The sequence below is a fragment of the Salvia splendens genome, chromosome 22 (genome assembly GCF_004379255.2).
Source record: "Salvia splendens isolate huo1 chromosome 22, SspV2, whole genome shotgun sequence".
Taxonomy (NCBI): domain Eukaryota; kingdom Viridiplantae; phylum Streptophyta; class Magnoliopsida; order Lamiales; family Lamiaceae; genus Salvia; species Salvia splendens.
The window spans coordinates 22013423-22029224 of record NC_056053.1 but is presented as its reverse complement, the minus strand read 5'-3'; the positions used below and the strand labels follow the sequence as shown (position 1 = coordinate 22029224).

General features: G+C 38.6%; 2 protein-coding genes and 1 pseudogene across 3 annotated transcripts; all 3 read right to left on the bottom strand.

Moving 5' to 3' along the window:
• Positions 1-659: 659 nt before the first annotated feature.
• On the bottom strand, positions 660-5097 carry LOC121786045 (protein EARLY FLOWERING 5-like). Of its 2 annotated transcripts, XM_042184561.1 has the most exons (10): positions 4790-4833; positions 4509-4602; positions 3571-3661; positions 3211-3296; positions 3045-3094; positions 2879-2948; positions 2708-2789; positions 2189-2580; positions 1498-2034; positions 660-1159 (listed from the first exon to the last, which is right to left on the bottom strand). In XM_042184561.1, exons 4-10 carry the CDS (start codon positions 3223-3225, stop codon positions 944-946), a joined length of 1362 nt encoding a protein of 453 aa, XP_042040495.1. In that variant the 5' UTR covers positions 3226-3296; positions 3571-3661; positions 4509-4602; positions 4790-4833; the 3' UTR covers positions 660-943. The 2 variants fall into 2 exon arrangements, with proteins under 2 accessions (XP_042040495.1, XP_042040494.1); XM_042184560.1 differs by lacking the exon at positions 3571-3661 and having other exon boundaries at positions 4790-5097.
• A 2176-nt stretch (positions 5098-7273) lies between these two features.
• LOC121786922 lies at positions 7274-10673 on the bottom strand (annotated as a pseudogene).
• A 786-nt stretch (positions 10674-11459) lies between these two features.
• On the bottom strand, positions 11460-15715 carry LOC121787091 (pentatricopeptide repeat-containing protein At1g74750-like). Its single transcript, XM_042185712.1, has 2 exons — positions 15463-15715; positions 11460-14222 (listed from the first exon to the last, which is right to left on the bottom strand). The coding sequence occupies exon 2, from the start codon at positions 14217-14219 to the stop codon at positions 11655-11657; it is 2565 nt and encodes an 854-aa protein (XP_042041646.1). The 5' UTR covers positions 14220-14222; positions 15463-15715; the 3' UTR covers positions 11460-11654.
• Positions 15716-15802: the final 87 nt, after the last annotated feature.

The window sequence follows — 15802 nt, the reverse complement described above, 5'->3', positions numbered from 1 at the left end:
AATACTGTTTCCTCATTCATCTCCCATAGAAGTTTATCCATATAATTCAAGGGTTTTATTTTTAAGTAATGATAAACAACCAAATTTTGTACAATAAAAAAAGTTATACTATTAGTAATTTGATATATTAATTATATATTTAAAATAATAAATATAATTAATGGACAAGTTAAAAAGATTTGATTAGTCTTCAACCTCATTTTCAATTTTTTTAATATTTGAATCACTTCTATATTATTTTTTAAATTTAAATTAAAGTATACATTAATTATATTTATGGTTTTGAAAAATAAAAAAAATTATGCAAAAATCTATAATATAAGATCACAATATTATACACGTTCCATGTATTATATATGCTCCAATATATTTTTAATTAAATGCATAAATAAATTAGTTTTTTTCTCAAATAAACTAGTTTTTTGTTATAGAAATAGATTTATTATTTAATTCTTTCAAACGACATGATGTCTGTTGTCGAGTATAACATAGTTGGGTACATGTCAGATCAAATCTTAAAAAAACTAATTCCTGCACAATGATTCAAATGATTTTTTGTCTTTGCCTCTTTTTAATATGATTGCGATTGCGACAATGTTTGACCGTGCACGAGCGAAATGTGTCATTGTCGGCATATTTATTTGTGTTCCCACAAAAAATTTAGATCAAAATATTCTTTCTATGCATTTACTAAAATTAATTGCAGATGCTACAGTTTCTAAGTGCGCCATAAGACCTTTCAAAGTAAACATTGTGGGTACATATTTTGATGATAACAGTAACAATTGAATGGCTATCACAAGGTGCAAAAAATCAAGCACAATTGGATATGAGAACACAGTTAATTGGTCAAGTTGAAGCTCATTGCCACACGAAGAGCCTTGAATCGCACAGATTCCTCGTCGCATAATCCTACCGTACAAGCATTCTTATCGTATCTGGTTCAACTATCCAGAGCACCAAGTGCTTTCATGTCCTCCAGGAATGCCATGTATGAGTCATCAATACTTTGTGGTTTCGATGCAGACGACGCGCCAGTGGATTGTTGCTTTGCAACTGCCGGAGCCACAACTGGCCGGTTGGAAGTTGTAGGGGTAGTTGTCTTTGGCTTCGCTTTAGGAAGTGCAGACTCTCTCCTGACTCGAACTGATGCCGGAACCTGCAAAATCACATTCTTGAGGTCAATTTCGTGGGATTACAGATAACAGACCAAGCATTCTTGTCGAGGTCGTAATCTAAATGAACAACCAGAAGCGCTGGAACTTTCTCTAGCCAATAATACAGAGGAGAGTGAAGGATGTATGATCATATTAAAAGATATCACAGATATAATGGACTACAAATTTTTATGTTTCAGAACAACAGATTAAGGAGCTCATCGTTAAGATTAAGTTTGGAATTAAAGCAGGAAAGACTACCCTCAGTTCGCATAGAAAATGCTATACACGGAAAAACGACATTACAAACGTTCATCATTGCAGAAGCACATAAACTTACCATAGCTGTAAGCTCAGGAGTATGCTGAGCCAGAGGCCTCTTTACAACAGTTGATGCAGCTGATTTGATGTATGATGGCTTCTGAGGAACAGTGTGTAAGGCAATAAAGCCTTCTTGTGAAATAGGAGGTGGGCCAGGTGGAAGCGGTGGTCTCATCATTGATGGATGTGCTAAGGGAGGTCCGAAAGGTGGTCTTGGCAATAGTGGAGCCATGAGTCCAGGGTGACCAGGATGCCCAGGTATTCCAGGAGCAGAAAATGGGGGGTGCATATCAGCTGCTGGTGGTGGTGGTGGTGGCGGTGGAAAGCGTGCCATTCCTGGAGGAAGCATATCAGGCTGCAAACTTGACCCTATGGCAGCTCCAGGCATCTGAGGCTGTTGCCTTAATGGTGGTGGAGGAGGAGCCATTTTCAGAAGATCGTTAGGATCTATTCGAGTTTTTGCCTCTGACTCAGAAGATGAGCCTTCAGGCTGGGTATCACCCAACTTAGCAGGCATTCCAATTGGTGGAGGCTGTGGAGGAAGGCTAGGAGGCATCTAAGAAAAAACCAGCAAGAAAAAGCCATCAGCTAAAAGATTCAGTACATAGACCCATTTTATTAAGATGATTATTAAAAACATAACGAAATATCCTGTCATCCAGATTTTGAAGATCTACTCTCCTACACATAAATTTGATTGCAACATATACCAGAACTGGGTGCCTGGCAGCTGATTCTTCTGAATTTGCATTATCACCGCCAGCAGTACCAGGGGGAGGTGGTTGGGAGGATGACTGGATTGGTGGAGGTGGAGGAAGTGGAGGACGAACAGCAAGTAACTCCTTAGGCGGTGGGCCAGGTGGAGGAGGCAAAGGGGGTGGAGGCAATAATGATGCAATATCACCCACTGCTGGATTTGGAGGCATTGGGGGAGGCGGCGGCAAAGGCAAAGACACAGGTAAACTAGTGCCTTCTCCAGAATCTAAGCCTGCACCAGGCAAAGGAGGTGGTGGAGGTGGAAAAGGTAAGGTGCCGTCCTCTGCTTCTGATTGTGATGATGATGCCACATTACTGGAGCTTTCTGGTAAAGGTATCCTTGGCCCTGCATACCCAATAAAGCAGCATATTATTAAAGTTTAAGAAGTAAATGGTGTGCAGAGTAAAATGAGCTTCTGGGAAGAAAAACAAGATCATGTTACTAGGGAAGTCCGATAAAACCTATGACATACCTATTGATGATTTAAACATTGGAGGTTTTCCAGGAGGGGGAGCTCCGGAAGGATTCAGAGTCGGGTGATAATAAACTGAGTCCTGCACAAACATGTTGCTAAATGTCTCAGCAAATCAGAGAAAAAGAAAAGGTTCAATAAAAAAAATTAGGAAAATTCAAGTAAACTTACTTCAGGTCTGGGATGTTTGGATCTTTCTTCCTCTTCAGCAGTAACTTGCCTTCGAACAGGTCCCAAATGACTGCTTCGAATTTATAGAGCAGAACCTCATATGAACATCTGTAACTTAATAAAGCATTTTAATTAATTTTATATTGCAAGGGTTAGGCTTCTTCACCTGAACATAACTGGTGTTTCACCTTTTTCCTTCATCTTTTCTTCATATTCCTTTACAACAAAAGAAAAAACATAGTTAACGTCATTCTACTTCGAAAAGGAAAGGGCATAAAATAAACTAAGAATTCATAATAAAGCACACTAAACAGCTTAAAACAAGGAATTACCTTCCTCTTTTTCATCACGAGATTGAGTGTGTCTTCAAGTTGTCTCTTTTTGTGCTTTCTAGCTTTGTCCAGAGCGCCATCTGCCTCTGAAAATAATAAAATAATGATTAAGATACCAAGTAGACAATGTGAATTACCGTCTCTCCCACAAAATAAAGTGAAAGAAAAAGAAAAAGTAGAATGTTCTTTTGGCAAGGGACTGCAGCAAATGTCACTTGGCATGCATGAACCAGCCAAGCTTAGAGTAAACAATAAAGTGAGAGAAACAAGAACATTAGCTAAAAAATTAGTCACTAACAGATTAATTAGGATGCACTAGCTGAAAAAGGAACAAGGTCAATCGTACATAAATATACATACATTCTGGAAAACTTCACCAGAACTTTCACAAATTATTTGCGTAGAAAGAGTTGGATTCGTCCTGTGCATCATTAGATAACAAAAAGTGCAGCTGCAGCATGACAATGAGTAATTAAAGTACGGCCAATAACAGTATCAAAGACAACCAAGCCTAGTACATATATCAAGAACCACAGAGAATGTTAAAAAGCATGAAGTATTGTTTTTCAACTTCAAAGAACTGAAACAAATAAAAGAAAATTTTCTTCTTCCAGACAATGAGAAAAAACAAGAAATTCAACAAATATATTTTTGGTCTATTCGCGTTTTCTCGCTATATTAAACAAGCTAACTGGAGAAATGTAGCCCACAAAAAAAGAGAACAAGCCAAGAGCTTGCTTATACCAAAGAATTGAGGGATTACTTTCTCTATATTTTGAAGGTCCTGAAGATGTGCAAACAAGTGCCAAGTGCCGACCAAAACTTCATGCTTTGCATGTCCTTTTCAAAACTGGAGGCAATGCTAACTTAAATGAATCCTAGTAGTAAGTGGTGACTAAAGAAGCAAGGTGGAGATCTAAGAACGAGCTTCACTTTCAAGAAGGGTCAAAAACAGGACAGAAAATACATCTACTTCCGTACTATGAATATATCACACTGAGCCACCTATTACTTCTGCTTTGTGGTGATATTATGAGATGAGAGAAGAAGGATGCCATAAGTTTGATATCTATAAAAACACATGCTACCAGCTTCCGCCATAACCTCTTTGTCAGCGATAAATTAGACCACATGCTGGTTACAAAACGTTTTTATCATAAATACTCCACCTTTTCTTAAATAACCTCGGTGACAAAGATCATCAACCTAAAGCACAGCCTATATAAGCTAAAGAGATACACCAACATAGAATCATGAGGCACCCAAAACAATGCAGCGATGGGTTCCAAAAAACTTACTCATTGCTTCCAGCTTCTGAATTTGATCTTTCAGAGTGTCTGGATCCTTCTTCAAAATTCCAACTTCTCTTACCTTCTTCCTCTCCTTTTTATTCTGCTCGATGACATCAAAACAAACTTCAAAGCATTAGAACGAACAACTACTGTCCGCATTACTTAACCATCTGGCAACTCATCAAGCTAAAAGCAATAAAAAAACAGGGTGGGTTTACATGCCCAATCATATTCACTCAGAAAATACATACGATAATGGTGCGAGAAAAAATAGTGATCGAACTTACTCGCTTCAATTCCTTCTTCCGCAGCTCTTTTCGGTATGCATCGGTAGGGTTCATGGTTTTGCCTCCCTTCGTCGTCTTCACCATCTTGGCGGCTTTCTCGGTAGCAAAAATATAAATAAATCCTCAATTAGAATTCTTTCCTTGCCCTTCGTCCCTTCAATTAGGGTTTGCAGATCGATAGTTGCTGGTTCAAATTGCAGAAGGTTTTGCGATTTGGGGAAGAAGAAGGAGGAGAAGGGTTTGGGTTTGGGTTTGGGTTTGGGTTCGGGTTCGGCCTAAAAATTCATTTCCCGGTATTGAATGTATGATTAAAAAATTGGATAAATAATTAAATATGCACGCTTTCTTCTCTTTCCATTTAAATTGTAGTAGTAGTAATTTATTTAAACTACAGCGATTATTTTATTGAATGCCAAATTGCCAAAATAAATACTTTCTTACAACTGTAATTGATTTAAACACAAAAGACGGGTTTATAAAATAATGAATTTAAATCCTAGATATTGATATAAAACATTAGGCTAGTGATTTGGGTATTTTGTATCATGTAAGCGAAAACTAATATACATGTGTGTTTATGGTATGTTTGGATACTGAACATTCTATATAATCAATAACTCCATCCAAATATCATCTGTTAAGCATATATGATTTTGGATTAAACAACAAACAAATGTGAACCAATATTTACAGCGAAAAGCAAATAAATCTAGCAATATCTAAAGTGCACGAACGACGCACTTGTGTGCGTACACAACGAGAACGAGAGTAGATCAAACCCATAACTTTATATAATTAATAACTTTATGCGAAGTTTGTGATATATTGCAATGCTAATGATAAACTACATAACCAACACAAAGTTCATTATTAGATAACACAGATCATTTTTAGTTCACTTTAAAAATAGATTTTCGAAACACGAATATCATGAAGGTCGTTTTTAGATAACATGGAGGTAATTTTTTATCGGTTTTGGTTCATTTTATAAACTTACACTTTGATATGATGATCCACATATTTGTCTGATTCGAATTTTCTAAATGAACTAAAAACGATCTAAACAATGAAACTCTGTGTTTTCGTTCTGCAATTCTGCATTAGAAATTAGTTATACTTTGATCTGGCTATTTTTTGTTATCCAAATATCATTTTTAAGTCTAAAGTATTATTTTAGGTTAAACATCAAACAATTGTGGAGTAATATTTACTGTGAAAAGCACATAGATCCTTAACATAATGTTTAGTATAAGAGCGACGCACTTGTGCGTGCACGATCGATGGAGGCAATTACGAGGAGGAGGAGGAGCAAAAGGAGGACACAACAGTGGTGGGGGACGTGGTGATGGAGGGTGAATGAAGAGGCGGTAGTGAGGAGGGTGAAGTAGGGTGTCGGAAACTGGGAAGAGGAGGGAAAAGGAGATGGGGATTGAGAGGGAGAGGAATGTGGCGGGAAGTGGAAGGGAATGCGCGTATCATGGATGTTCGCACGTATAAATCTTTGTCTTTGTGTCCTTGTCTAGTATGTTCACTTTTTAATAAATACTTACAATTTATACAAATATTTTATATTTAAATTGACTAAATTCTCTCTAATTTCTCGATCATAAGTGTAGTCGTGAAACCATCTCTTACACACCACACACTTTCTTTACATATTTTATCACTACTACTTTTAAGCAAATTGTTTGAGAAAATCAATTATGTTGAACGAGAATAAAAAGATTCTTCTATTTGAAATGCAAAAAATGAGAAACGTTGTTTAAACTTTAAAGTCACGCCCAGTTGCTCTACAGCAAATAATTAAAAATTTTCGAATGAGCTGCTAAATAATTTTCTAGTTCATGGATCTCTTTTTATTTTGTTAAGTTTATTCTCAATCACTAGGTAATTTAAATTATGTGAGTATGTTCTAGTGAATTAGTTGACCTTTCCCTTTTTTCAGTTTTTGTATTAAATATATTTTTTTTAAATTACAATTCACATGCATTTGCAATCACACACACACACACACACTATAAAGTCGAAATTCTGATTTATAGGTTAGAGGAGAAATATGTTGTTAATGGAGTTAGTGCTTCGTCATTGTATTGAATCATTGAGTAAAATTTAGTATATCTAGCAAAAATTCAAAGTACAGATATGATATACTCCATGAGATATAGAGTTTGTAATAGTCAGAATAATTAAATTGCGACACCCTTTTCTTAATTAAATAACTAGAATGTGCTCATTCGCCGTCACAATCCCCATTCTATTATGCATCTCATAACAATTATTCACCATTCAAACCTCCAAAACCATGCCGCTCTTGCCAATTTTTTATATCTACCTATTCTTAAATCTCTCTACTTTGTACGGAACCGCTATATTTAAAATTAGTAGGAAAAAAAAATTTAAAAATTTCACAAGCATATATATTCGCATCTAGTAAAACCAGCATAATCACCTATTATTATGACATGTGATAATACTATTAAATTAAAGCACATGCGAATCAATCTATGCATAAATCATAATGTATGTGGAGTGTTTGATCAATTTTATTCAGTTAATGATATGTTTCCATCCGTCCATAAAAAATAATCTTGGACAACACAAGTTATAAAGACTAGATAGAAAGAAAAACGAGACAATATGTTTGAGACATCCTCATATTTTTATTGACGAAAATATCAATACCTCTAAATAACCATTTGAATTGAGCAAAAGTTATCTAAATTCTAACTAAAAATGAAAATATTTTTTTTATATAGAAATGACACAAAATTTTCCTATTAATCAAATTGTGACTCTTACTTTTTATATCAATTAATTTTCGGATTTTATATTTATACCTATAAAAGATAATTGAAAAGAAAAAAAAATACTGAATAGAAAAGCAACTAAGATAGCAGAATTAGGGACCAAACCTCAGTAGAGGCATGTTCTTTCTGTCTCTGTATTGCAGCTTCTACACAAGAATCCACCTGATGAAGATGGTCCTTCATTCTCCAATCATATTCTTCACCAGATCCCAGGTCGCTGAGAGATGTAATGCCATTGTAAGCTTCCTCAATGGTTCATATTTAGGGACTCTGTATCCTTAAGAACATTAGCTATAGCCTCTAATTCAAATCTGTTGCTGATAAGTGTAATTCCGCAGCCATCTTCAATGAGTTCTTCACGCCTTTTCTTAAGGACATATTCATAACTTTGACAGACAAAACCCACTGTATTTTCTCTTTTCCTTCCCTCTTCCAAACACATGTCTTCTAAAGCCTGCAATGCCTCCTCAAAGTTTAATTGCTCGCATTTTCTTTCGCACAAGTCCTGGAGATGGAAAGACTCCTTCTCCAGCAACTGGAGTATTTCTAGACCTTGCTGAGCTTTTTCCGCTGTCGCACATTTCCAGGATGCCAACTGTTCACTGGCTGAGGCACATGTAAATATCCAGGACAAGAAAGCATCTGAATCGAGTATGACACCATTATCATAGCTGAGATGGGATGTAATAGGCGTACCCGAAACATAACTAACTACATTGCTAGAGGATAAACAAGGGATCTTGCAGGGAAGACATTGCTCATCAATCACCAAAAGGAAGTTTGAGTGTTATCTTCTCCATAATATCACCCTGCACTGGACAACTGGAATCATCTCCTATGGCGGTTTTATCGGAGTATCTCTTTAATCCACAAGTCTGATAAATTTCCTGTAAAAAGTTTTGTATTTTCTTAAGCTCAGGAGCACCAAGAAAACAGATGCACAAAGGTGTTTGGTTCACTTTAAAGTCAAGTTGAGAACCATAAGCTATACTCTGCAGCTCCTCCAAAGCAAAGTGTATAATCTTACTAAGATGACTAGATGCCAGACATTTGTGTTTAATAGTGCCTCAAATAGAGAGTGGATTCTTTCAAGAAGCTTTGTGCGCTCGGGGTCATCTGACAACGGCCAGTCAAGAATAAATTTTCCTTACTACTTGGAAGATCATTACAGCCCATCCACTCAACATCTTCAAACTTCCTGATATCTTGCTTACTGCCATTGCAATACTCACTAGATGTCTTCTTTCCAGGTGATGAGTCCCCTTCATATTCATTGCAGTAAGTGTCAAGATAACATTCGTTTGAATCATCTGCATTGTGTTTACAGCTTGATTCTTCAAGTAAATCATGTGTATCAGATTTCAACTGTTTTTCAAGCATTCTAATAGCTACATTCGAATCCACTGATTTCCAAATACAGTTAAGAAGCATTTCAACCCATTCATCGTCCACATTTCAGGTAGAATTGGCTGCATTTTGGGCAATGAGCTTCTCAAGTGCTCCTGCACGACATGGTGCATGAATGAACTGGCATCTGCAAATTTCTCATTGCAGCGACAGCAGACCCAAAACTTCCATATTTTATTAGCTTCCCCAAAAGATAGAGCTTCATTAAGTACTTCACTGAATGTGCAATCCTTCAATGAGCTAAAATGAGCCATTAGATCTGAAATCTTAACTGTCAGTAAATCTTTCTTCCCCTCTGAACTTAGAGTTTTCCAATAGGATTTTACCAAATCCATCCTCTCATCTGAAGATGCAGATTTCCTCATATTCCCACTTTTCCTCCTCTCCCCTACTCTCTGGCCTGATCCCAGAACCGAATCCTTGCTATTATTAGCATTGTTATCCCCACCGTTTCCCAAATGAGGAGACTCTGACTGCTGCTGCATAAGCCGTGCTGCAGCCACCCTCACCTCAACTTCTTTCCTACGCTCCTCCTCTGTTTTAGCAACTTTTTTAATCTCAGTTGGCCTTTTTGCCTGAACTAATCTCAACTCCATCGGATCTTCAGGAGCACTCCTGATGGGAATGAACCGAAACTTCTCCTCTCCCAGATGTGCATCCAAGTCGACAAAGATCCAAGATTCGCCCTCCGCACCAATGCACTGAGCTCGCTCTGGACATTGGAAATCCGAGCCTCGGGTGTGGATATTTTCTGCTGACTCTTCTCCTGCAAATTCTCTGTAGCAGGATCGACAGGGTTTTCGATTGCCAAAGCCCTCTCACACTCCTGCACCACCTCCTCGTACTCCTTGGCATCATTAGCCGCGTCACACAACAAATTCGCGTAAAAATGAGCAAACTCAACCAAACTAGGGGACAGACTCGCCGCCTTCCTCGCACTCTCGATCGCACTCTTCATGTGCCGCTGTTTCACGTTGGGGTCGGAGATAGTCGAAGCCACCTTCACGCACAAAGTCCCCTGAACGCGGTGAATCAAGGCCGAGAGCGGCGAATTCTCGTGTTTACACCACAAATCCTTCATCAGCCTTAGGGCTTTTGTGTGGTTCCCCCGGCGAAACGCCACTAGCGCCTTTTCGTATTCGAGCTTCACCGAAGCATACAATGGAGACGAAGCTACATTGCCATTGCTTACTGAAATCGATGACTCTAATTTAGCAGATGTTCCGTTGATGGATTCCGCGGAATTTTCGAGAACTGAATCGCCACAATCGACAATAGCAGCGGCTCCGTTGGAAGATGCGGCCGCCGCCGGCTGGGAAGGCTTGGAGCGAGGAGCGGCTTTCCGCTTCTTGTGCCCCATACCAGAATTTTGCGGCGGTTACTAAATTGCATGCATTTAAAACCTACTCATGCGCCTATTGAATTCAATCAATTCATATATACACATACTTTTTTTGTATCTATCTGTATTAATACTGTATCAAAGCAACAACTCAGCACACACGCAGAGCGGCTCTTTCTCTCTCTCTCTCTTGCTCTCTCACACACACAATAAATCTAGATGCAGAATGATTTAAGGGGAAGCGAGCATACCAGATACACACGGAGATATATACATATAGATGTGTGTGTGAGTATGGAGAGTGTGTGTTGTGTGTGAAATAAGAACACACCTGGTTTTGAAGATGAACACCTAACTTTGGGATAAATAATTGTTACATTTAATAGCTTTCTAATTTACTTTTTAATAAAATATTTCTGGTTTTTCATAAATGTTAACAGAAATATAGCAAAATCTACCATTTCTTACAGTGCATCCTAAAATAATTTAAGTAAAATCTGAAGTTAGGTTGTAAATAGAATTAGTTATACTGGTATTTCGATTGTTGGAAGTGAAAAAAGATTTTATCAATAAATTTTTATATTGGATGATTTTTTATATTATTTCATTATTTATCTCTTACAAACTATGAAAAGAAGAGAGAGGGCATTAGATAAAAATATCTATTTATTGTTTGTTTTTTCCAGTTTATTGTCTTGTAAATTGAGTTAAATTATGTTTACTTCTCCTCTCTCTCACAATGAGAAACTCATTGGCAAATGATCTTTTCCTTTGAGTTAAGAGCATCCTCAATGCAAGGAATGTGTCCCATTCCGAAGGGTGAAGAATGCGAGAGGACGCGTTGCAAGCGTCCCCTCTCAGCAGGCATCTCGCGAAGGAGGGCCAGCAGGTTGTCCCGCTATGATTATAATCATGTACTACTAGTATATGTTTATAAATAGATATTTAATTATAAAAATTGATTTATACAAAAATTATTTTGACATTAAAAATTATAATTTCAAAACATAATTCCACATGAGAGAGGGAAAAGAGAACACACAGAAAACCGTTGATGATCAATCTTGACAGAACTTAAAGCTGATGAAAATTCAATCAAAAAATGAGACAAAGCTAACCATAAAAGCAACAAATAAACATAGATACAAATATCAACACATTGTAACAAAAGATTCAGGTCTCTAACTAACTAGGCCAAATAAAATCATTCAAACTCAGCTACACATAGCAAATATCACTACCAACTAACACCCGAGGACAACCTCGTCTCTCTCCGAACATCAAAAAACCGGGAAGCAAAGCCACCGCACTACAACAGATGCATTCGCTCCACATAGGACTGCATCAGCCATCGGTTGAGAGGCTCCCCGTACCCAACAAAGCACCCAGTGTTCCCATTCTCTGTGAAGAACGGAAACCTAAACACGTTGAGCAGGTCTTGCACGGCCTGCCTCACCATCGAGGCCCCAGTGACCCTACTCCGTCTCCCCCAGCCGGTCACAATGTCAATCCGGCCTGGGCAGACCCCAGACGCGAGCATTTCCTTGCGAAACCATGCTAGAGTTCTCGATAGTGCAGTCACAGCAGTTCCATCAGACATCACATGGAGGTTTATCAGCCAATAACACGAACTCTTCTGCCTCAGTGCGTCTGGATAGACGTTCCTCTGCGCTGCAACTTCCCACACGGTGCCGGCTTCCTCCTTTAGCCCTGTCTTGTGAAAGAAATCAATCACAGCATCCACAAGTCCGCGTTTACTTTCCCTGTCTTCACTGTGCATCTTGTCAAGGAAGTTGCTGACATGGTCACGGACGTTCTGCCCATCCGGCCCTGGAGCAGGCATGGAAAGCAAAAATGTGTGCGCCGGGTGGCCAGACGCAGTCATGAGGTCACAACAAAATGACATGTCGTATGGCGTTTGCGCGTCTGTACAGCAACTGAGGAGCAGAGTGTAGGTCTGAAGAGAAGGATTCAGACCCAGACTCACCATGCTCTGAAGCAAGTCGTATGCATCGCGGAGGCGGTGTACCCTGAGGAAAGCACTGAGAAGAGAATTGCAAGTTGGAACATTAGGGCATAGTCCTGCAGAAAGCATAGCTCGGTACCACTCCCAAGCCTTCTCGACGTTGCCAGATTTTCCCCACAAGTCGACGAGAAGGCCATAGACAGGCTCATCAGGGATCCAGTTCTTTCTTTTCATCTCTGCAAAAACAGTCTCGGCTTCATCAAGATGGCCACAATGGCCAAGAACCTCCATAATGATACTGTAAGTCACTTTGTCGGGCTCGAAGCCAGCACTCTGCATGTCACGATAAAGCTGTAACGAGCTATGGTAATTCCTAGCTTTCGCGTGTAAAGCAATCATGATATTGTAGGTCACCAGGTTAGGCACACAGCCCTGACTAACCATCTCGCAGAACAATTTATGGGCGGCAGTCAAATGGCCAGCCTTCCCCAGGCAATTAATGATCACGCTGTAAGTAAACGTATCAGGAGAGAGTCCAGCTTCTTGCATCCGCTGGTACAAATTAATTGCAACATCGAGATAGCCTGATTTTGCATGAACGTCAATGAGCGTACAGTAAGTAACACGATCAGGTTCACAGCCCACCTTCTGCATCTCGTTGAAAACTCCCATGGCTTCGTTCAAGTAATTAGCTCTTCCATAACTGTGAATGAGACGATTATATGTAACAATATTCGGCTTACATCCATCACTGATCATCTGGCTGAGCAATTTGTTGATGGCACCAAACTCTCTGGCACGGCCAAGGATACCAACCATAGTTGTATATGTGTGCCCATCGTGCTTGAATCCAGGCCTCTGTTTTAGCCAGTAGAAAAACCCGAGAGCCACTCTATAATCCTTAAGCTGCTTAAGTATTTGATTTGCCTGGTAAGGATCCACTGCACAATTGAGCTTCTCAAGAGCTTCCTCTGAAGCAGGGCTCCATTTCGACTGATGCAAAATGCGACACACACTCTCAACAACCGAAAAGTTCCTAGCGCCTGGGGCAGCTCCTGTCATAACTTTACCCTGTCTCATTGCCCTAGTAAACCCGTCCAAGTTATTATCGCAAAATTTCCCCTCCGACTGTTGAGTGTTTGGCGTGTACCGGCTTGAATAAGATCTTGATTTTTGAGGAATTGGCACTTTCCTATCACGGGGATCAGAGGAGAGCCCGCGACTTTCTACAAAATTTCTTGATGCATTATTTGACTCCTTGGCTGCCCCCTCTACTCCTGATTTATCAGTTTTGCCTTTAGCCCTTTCAGGGACGTTTGAACCATACAGTGGTTTAGCATTGGGCTTTACGGATTCTTTGTCTTTCCTAGAAGTATTGAGATTTTTCGGTGCTCTGATTATAGAAACTTGCTTCGTGCGCTCAAGCACAGAGTTAGAGAGTTGGGTGGCTCTTGCACTCCCATCTGTCATCGGGATTCTATAGTTTACTAAGTCAGATAGAAGACCTACGGCAGCCATACCTGCCATAACAAACTGTTCTGCTATAGGAGGTGATGAATGAAGCATGTCATTTGCGTCAGTGTCTTCTGCATAACTAACAGAGCTCGCTCTTTCAGTTTTGTGGGACACCGCTACTCCTTTTGACAGCGAGCCATCGTCCTTTCTTCTAATATTCACTTCTTTTACTGAATCGGCTGGAGTCAGTGAACCTACTGCTACTGAAGTTGTTGACAACAATGAGGATGAGGCTTGCAAGTGTTGCACATTTCCTCTCAGAGACCTTCTTGAAATACAAGTCTCATCATCCGAGCAAGAGCATGAACTTCCATCTGCCGAGCTACACCTTTGTCCTAGGAAAAAGGATCTAGCAGTCTGGGACAGATTACCAAGATGCTTTGCTCGGATCATTGTCTGCGAAATCAGGGCAAAATACACTGTGAATTTCAAATCATTTACTCATAGTGTCTGAACGAATAAGATAAAAAAAAAACACAAAGAATTCCTTACAGAAAACAGAAACAACTAAAGTTGCATCAAAATCACTACAATGCATTCACAATGAGGATCAAGGGAAACAAAATGTTTACTAAAACCACTAAAATGAGAAGATCAGCCCTTTAGATGACACAATGGAAACATCTAATACCCAGTTAAGCAGAATAGTTATATCCAGAAAGGAACTGAAGTGAAATCACATCAATCAACCAACCAACCAATAAAATACAGCTACTTAGTCATAAAGAAGGAGTACTATTATTTAGAAGATGCAAATCTTGTGTTGCCTTCTTAAAGAAGAGGCCAAGGAAGAGGATTGGACACTTTTCCATGCTGGAATATCGAAGTTGTTTCACTGTACTATTATGCATCCAAATAATCAGATTTATTTATACAATTAAAAGGTTTATAAATCAAACATCTGCAGAGATAGCAAGTTGTGAAAAGCAACATATCATTAGGCCGATCCAATCCATACACACAGCTAATGAAAAATTACCACTCTAGTATAAGTCCAATACCCTTATTCAAGTAACCCCTAGCCTTTTATCTTAACCAAATCTCAAAAACCACAATTAGACAACTGAGACAGAAATTTTACATGCTAAAATTGAAACTGAAATATTATAAAATTCCCAGTTCTTTATTAACTGATGCCAAAGACTCATAGAAAGTGAATTGAATCATTCCCAATTTGCCACCCAAGCCAGAGTAAAAGCTTGGGAAAATGGCACTTCAAAAATAAAACAAAAATACAAAAGAGCTCATTTTGAAGACTATTTAGCTACAGTAACCAGAAAATTGCTTCTACAAATCATTATTCCACACAAGTTACAATCTTTACCAAATATAATCAAACAAAAAGTATATAGATCACTCTACAACACGAAAAACCACCAAGAACGAAACTTTCAACTAACACAATAAAAAATAACAACAATGATACAACGAAGAACCAAAAGATTAAAACAAAAAACACAATCACTGAACAGGAGAATCAAAACCAACATAAACCCGCATTACATAACATCACAAAAGAATAAAACACCTCACACCATGAGCAACCCACCATTAAAACCGATAAACAAAACCAAAGATGCAAACTTTAACATTCCAAACAGAGCAAAAAAGTCAATGAATGAGAAAAGAAGCTTACCCAATAGCAGTGTTCTTTAAAGCCCAGAAGAATCAAACCCACCACCCAACACTAATAAGAGTAGGGGAAGAAATCAAGAATCAAACATTTTAATCAAGAAAAAAAAATAATGGAAACAGAAGAAGGGTTAAATAAGGCGGCTGCTTCAGTGTTTTTCCTCATGGCTTTTGTGACCTATTGAGTTTCCTTGCAACTTGGGACGCACTGTGACTGTCACCTTTTTTCTGTTCTTTTTTCCTTTTTTAATTTACTTTATTTCCCCCTTTTTATACAATGTAAATGCTTTATTTTTTTCTGTTTAAATTGATTTGCTGATATTTTTCTAGATTGTGAATAATTC

Coding starts and splice junctions, on each gene's coding strand:
- LOC121787091 (XM_042185712.1), bottom strand. CDS start 14,219: ATGATCCGAGCAAAGCATCTTGGTAATCTGTCCCAGACTGCTAGATCC.
- LOC121786045 (XM_042184560.1), bottom strand. CDS start 4,873: ATGGTGAAGACGACGAAGGGAGGCAAAACCATGAACCCTACCGATGCA. Junction 3,297..4,508: donor TCAGAAGCTGGAAGCAATGA/GTAAGTTTTTTG, acceptor TATTATTTTCAG/AGGCAGATGGCGCTCTGGAC. Junction 2,581..2,707: donor AATGTTTAAATCATCAATAG/GTATGTCATAGG, acceptor TTGGGTATGCAG/GGCCAAGGATACCTTTACCA.